This window comes from Colius striatus, chromosome 3, assembly GCF_028858725.1.
Source record: "Colius striatus isolate bColStr4 chromosome 3, bColStr4.1.hap1, whole genome shotgun sequence".
Classification (NCBI taxonomy): Eukaryota; Metazoa; Chordata; class Aves; order Coliiformes; family Coliidae; genus Colius; species Colius striatus.
Window position 1 is genome coordinate 17,857,750 of NC_084761.1, and position 6,000 is coordinate 17,863,749.

General features: G+C 42.3%; 1 protein-coding gene across 5 annotated transcripts in view; it reads left to right on the plus strand.

The window, feature by feature from the left end:
* Nucleotides 1-5,698, plus strand: part of RBBP6 (RB binding protein 6, ubiquitin ligase) — a 29,385-nt gene extending 23,687 nt beyond the window's left edge. For all 5 annotated transcript variants that reach the window (XM_061993660.1, XM_061993662.1, XM_061993661.1 and 2 more), the window contains 2 exons: nt 737-2,482; nt 3,586-5,698. In XM_061993660.1, the coding sequence (XP_061849644.1) occupies nt 737-2,482; nt 3,586-5,275 (3,436 nt within the window). In that variant the 3' untranslated portion in view covers nt 5,276-5,698. The remainder of the gene's footprint in view (nt 1-736; nt 2,483-3,585) is intronic.
* Nucleotides 5,699-6,000: the final 302 nt, after the last annotated feature.

The window sequence follows — 6,000 nt, forward strand, 5'->3', positions numbered from 1 at the left end:
GGATCTGCGTAACTCTATTAGTAATCCTGTCAGTATCTTTCCTAGAGTAATGGCATTGAGTCATATTACTAGAGGCTGAGTTTAGAAGCTTTTAGATATGAGTTTTCTTGAAATGCATTCATATCCTTGCTTAGAGCGAGAGGTCTATGTAAGATTTTGCTAGATAATTTCTCTAGGAGTCTTGATGAAAACAGACCTGTATGTAGGATTGCAATATTGTGCATCCTGTACCAATTGCCAAATAAGTAGTGGATAGACTGAGCTGACATTTTAAAATTGAGCTTTCCTGCCTTCAGGCTAAATTATGTTTCTGCATGTTTGGTACTGCACTGTAGCCATTAAGACTTGCTCTTTTTGCATCTGACTGCAACAAAAATGATATGCACTGCATGTAGCTGCTGAGCAGTGAAAAACGTGCGTGTTTGCATACCAGTAGAGGCCAGTGTGCACCACCTGAAATCAATCAGTAGCTGTGGTGGAAGTAGACTTACCCTTCTTGTGTGCTTTTACACTAACAAAGCAACAGCTGTTCTGTCTTATAAGCAGAAACTCTTATGTGTTACTATGTTCTTCAGTTTGCAGTAGCATTATGTCAACAGCTGAAAGAAGCTTTGACATAAGCGTATGGAGAGGATAAAAAAACCCCAAATTTGCAAGTAAAAAAATTAGGGAAGTGACTGATTTGAATTAACTTCATTTATTGGTTTTTTGTGTTGTTTTGTTTTGCTTTTTTAAGGTCCAAGTCTCCCTATAGTGCTTCTTCTTACTCCAGAAGTTCATATACCTACTCCAAGTCAAGATCAGGTTCTTCCCGTTCTCGCTCCTACTCTCGCTCCTTCAGTCGTTCCCACTCTCGCTCCTACTCACGATCACCACCATACCCAAGAAGAGGCAAAGGAAAGAGTCGCAACTATCGTTCTAGGTCAAGGTCACATGGTTATCACCGTTCAAGATCGAGGTCACCCCCGTACAGGCGATATCATTCACGGTCGAGGTCTCCAGTATTCAGAGGCCAGTCTCCCACCAAACGGACTATACCTCAGGGAGAAGGAGAAAGGGAGTATTTTAACAGATACAGAGAAGTTCCACCCTATGATATGAAGGCCTACTATGGCAGGTCTGTTGACTTCAGAGATCCCTTTGAAAAGGAACGATACAGAGAATGGGAAAGGAACTACAGAGAATGGTACGAGAAGTTCTACAAGGGCTATGCTGTTGGTGCTCAGCCTCGACCTCCAGTGGCCAGAGAGAACTTTTCTCCAGATAGGTTTGGTCCACCTGGGACGAGACGAGAGAATTCACCATATGCTCGAGGACGTAGGGAGGATTATCCTGGTGGACAGAGCCACAGAAATCGAAATATAGCCGGAAGTTACCCTGAAAAACCTTCTGGAAGAGAGAGCCATGGCATCAAAGATCCTACAAAATCAAAAGAGAAGGAGGTGGAAAATCCCCTGGGAGATGGCAAAGGCAATAAACACAAAAAACACCGGAAGAGAAGAAAGGGGGATGAGAATGAAGGATTTCCCAATGCCGAGTTGTTGGAAGGTACGAGAAAACCAAGAGAGCCAGTTGCAGCAGAAGATGCTAAAACGGACTCTCTGTTCATGCTCCCAAGCAGAGATGATGCCACCCCAGTGAGAGATGAGCCTATGGAAGCAGATTCTATTGCTTTCAAACCAGTGTCTGAAAAGGAGAAAAAGGAGAAGGATAAGCCAAAAGCAAAAGTTGACAAGACAAAGCGGAAAGTAGAAGTGTCTGCTCTTCCTAAGAAAGACAATACAGTAAAACCAGCTAAAGCTTCCCAAGAGAAGTTGGACACCGATCGTGAAAAATCTCCTCGAACAGAACCTCCTGTGAAAAAGGCAAAGGAGGATTTGCCAAAGACAGACAGTGTTAAAGCATCTTCTTCTCAAAAGGATGAAAAGGCTCTTGGTACCCCACGGAAAGTTCACCCAAAAGTTACAAAAGATCACCCAGAAACCAGACCAGCCAAGGAGGAGAAGGCAAAGAAAGACCATCCAAAAGAAACCAAGTCAGAGAAGCCCTCCAAAGAGGACAAGTCGAAGAAACCTGCAGAAAAAAGCAAACCTTCTGATGCAAAACCTGAAAAAAGAAAAAGAAAAGCAGATGAAAAGGGTGATAAAGAACATGAAACCACTTCTGTAAAGGCCTCCAAAGCAGAAACTGCTGAATCGAAAACATCGCCGAAGGGGAAGGCTGAGCCTGATGGTGAAAAGGGAGAGCGAACTCCAGAAAAGGATAAAGCTGCTTTTCTTAACAACCCTGCAAAGAAGATTAAACTTAACCGCGAAACTGGCAAAAAGATTGTGAGTGGAGAAAATGTGCCACCTGCAAAGGAACCTGCTGAGAAACCAGAGCTGAGCAGCAGCAAAGTTAAACAAGAAAAAGCAAAGGGAAAAGTGAGAAGGAAAGTAACAGCCGCTGATGGATCCAGTTCAACTCTTGTAGATTATACCAGGTACCATACCATTTCTTTTCTTGTTCATTCTTTCCTCATCCCCCCTGCCCCCAGTGTAAAATTCTTCATGGTGATTAGTGGAAGAGACAGATAAATCTGTGCTGAATGAGTGAGCAACCTGTGATTTTTCCTGTTAAACTGGACTTGGGAAAATGAAATTTTGTTAAAGATAATGAGCAATCTGTACTGCACAGAAAGCTCATCAGGTGAATTCATTGATGTGTTTGACCCTTACTTGTGGGACATTTTTGCTCCTCTTAGTACTCATCACATTTTGACTCTTTGACAAGTCTCCTCCATGTCCCTTCAGATCCAGCTTCCTGCTAAAGGCAAGGGTAACAGATGTCTCTATAGCAGGCAGTGGTTTACATCTTTAAAGCTGCAAGGTGCTGAAATCTGTGTTTTGTCAGTATGACATGAAAACCACCTTGCTGAAATAGCAGTTTGATTGCCAATATATTGGGCTGATTTTAGCTTTGAGTGCTGTGTTGACACTGCTTCCAGCTCAGTGCCAGCTTTTTTTGACACTTGCCTTGGAGATGTCTCTTCCATTGTGTGACAGGCTGGGTGGTGGTGGTGAGGAAATGATTTAGTGTAGAGCCTTCTTACATTTCACTGTCTGACAGAGCAGGATTAAGCCAACTCAAAACATTTAAGACATTGCTGGAGACTTCAAATAGTGTCTTGATACTCCAAAAAGTTTTCTAATGTACACTCTTCTAAAAAACAACACTGGGAGAGTAAAACTTTGGTTGTATAAACCTCTCATAATTGCTTGCATGTTGAAACAAGAATGTATACACTGTAATTCTCTGCTATTGGTAGAAATAGGACATGAAGGAATTACCAGATCAGACAGTCCTCAATCTGATAATCTTGTGTCTTAGTTAAATGTAGAGTAGCAAGATTCTAAAATAATTGATTGCTCATAATCTCAGCTAGTGGATTCCACTCTTTACGTTTGTTCCGTTAATTGAACAGATTTTGGGAAAAATGCTGAAGAGTTAGAATGGAAACAAAAGTCATTTTATAAAATGTTACAAAAGACAGCTTTTGGTGCTGGTATCTCACCCAATATTCATGTTTACTTTTTTTCCTTTTAGCACTAGTTCTACTGGAGGAAGCCCTGTTAAAAAGACTGAAGAAAAGACAGATACAAAACGAACTGTCATTAAGACCATGGAGGAGTACAATAATGATATAACAGCCCCTGCTGAAGATGTCATTATTATGATCCAAGTCCCTCAGTCCAAGTGGGATAAAGATGACTTTGAGTCTGAAGAGGAAGACATTAAATCTACCCAGGTGCCCACAAATGTAGGAAAACCTTCTAGCATTATCAAAAATGTGAGTGCTAAGCCACCCAACCCTATAAAACACAATGAAAAAGAGATTGAGCCTTTGGAGAAGATACAGAAAATGACAAAAGAAGTGAGTTATGAAAGCTCCCAGCATGACGCAAAAAGTTCCAAAAGTTCGATGTCAAACGAAAAAGGCAAAACCAAAGACCGGGATCATTCTTTGTTGGACAAGGACACTTCTGAGAAGAGGAAGAGCAGTGTTCAGCCAGAAAAAGACCACTCGGAACGTGCAGCTGAACAGGGAAATGGAAAAAACATTTCTCAGTCTTCCAAAGACAGCAGATCTTCAGAGAAACATGATACTGGCCGTGGATCCACCACTAAAGACTTCACTCCTAATCGTGACAAAAAATCCGACCACGATGGCAACAGAGATCATTCTAGTTCCAAGCGTAGAGATGAAAAGAGTGAATTGGCAAGGAGAAAAGACTCCCCCTCTCGAAACAGAGAATCTGCATCAGTACAGAAGAGTAAACCTCGAGATGAGCGCACGGAGCCATCCAAAAAGGGCACCGTAGAGGCCAAGCGGAGCAGCTACAGCCCTCCACGGGAGCGGAAGCAGTCTGATCACAAAGCTGCTCACGACTCCAAGCGGGCCACAGAGGAACACAAACCTCTAGATAAAAATGCAGGGAAGGAGAAAGAGAAGGAGAAGGAGAAAGAGAAGGAGAAAGAGAAGGAGAAGGAGAAAGAGAAGGAGAAGGAGAAAGAGAAGGAGAAGGAGAAGGAGAAAGAGAAGGAGAAGGAGAAAGAGAAGGAGAAAGAGAAGCACGTACCAGAGGTAAAGAGCAATAAAGAGAAAGAGCCAAGTGGTAACAAACCTCCTTTGAGACAAGAGTCGCTAGAGGTAAAAATTGAGAAAGAGACCGTGACTGCACAGAACGATAAAAGCGTGGTGAAGCCCAAGCCTCAGGTAAGCAGCTCCTCACGGCTCTCTTCAGATCCAACTCGAGAGACTGATGAGGCTGCTTTTGTGCCAGACTACAACGAAAGTGACAGTGAGAGTAATGTATCTGCAAAAGATGAGGAAGCTGCAGCAAAAACTCCTAAAGAGCTGAAAGAAAAGCCCGTTGATAAGGCAAAAGAAGAGACAGCAGTTCCTGCTGCAGCTGAGCAGCCTGAAGCAAGCCGGAGTCAAAGCCAGAGCAGCCCCAGCATCAGCCGCAGCCGGAGCCAGAGCCCGTCTGAGAGTCAGACTCGAAGCCACAGCAGCAGTGCCAGCTCAGGAGAGAGTCAAGACAGCAAGAAAAAGAAGAAGAAAAAAGAGAAGAAAAAGCACAAGAAGCATAAAAAACATAAGAAGCATAAGAAACACGTGGGAAACGAAACCGAATTGGAAAAGAGCCAAAAACACAAACATAAAAAGAAAAAATCGAAGAAGAGTAAAGATAAGGAGAAAGATGACCAAAAAGTGAAATCTGTCACCACATAGAATGACAGATAATTGAAAAATGACTTAATTCCTAAGTCATCTGTATTAAATTTTGTTAAAATGTAAACGAATTCAAGCGTTGTAAATAATGACATGAAAGACCCTGTGCTGCACTTAAACTATTGCTGCTTGATTATTTGATTTTTACATCAGAGCTTTATAAAAGTGAACATTTTGTACAGAATTGTGAGTTGTGACCGTGTAACATGAAAGGTTTTTGCTGGGGCATCTTATTTTTAACCACCGTTAATTAGTTTGGGTGGAGTTTACTGTACTGTGAAGATTTTCACATTTGAATTTTTTTTAATTGCCTGGCAGAGGAAGCTGGTATCAGTTCTAAAATATCAGCAGAATGATTTGCAGAATACATTACAGCCCTGTTATGTCACTTTTTGATTACAATAAACAGTTTTCAGTAAACTATCCAATGTGATGAGATTTGCCGTGACAGCTGAACAAATCAGAGGAGAGAGCAGTGACAGAAAAGAACCCACCAGCAAGCTTTTACAGGTGTGACAAATAGCCTGCCAACAGGTTTGGTCATGAAAGGACTGGTAGGACTTCAAGCTTTTGAACTGAGGCAGCGTGGAGAGGTTCTGCTCAGAGGGGCACTGCTGTCATGTGCCATGGGGACTTTTCCTCTCTGTGGCCCAGAGCCACTGGTCATAGCTGGTACCGACTGGTTTAAAATCACATTCTAGATGAAGCTGTTTCATTTCAACATT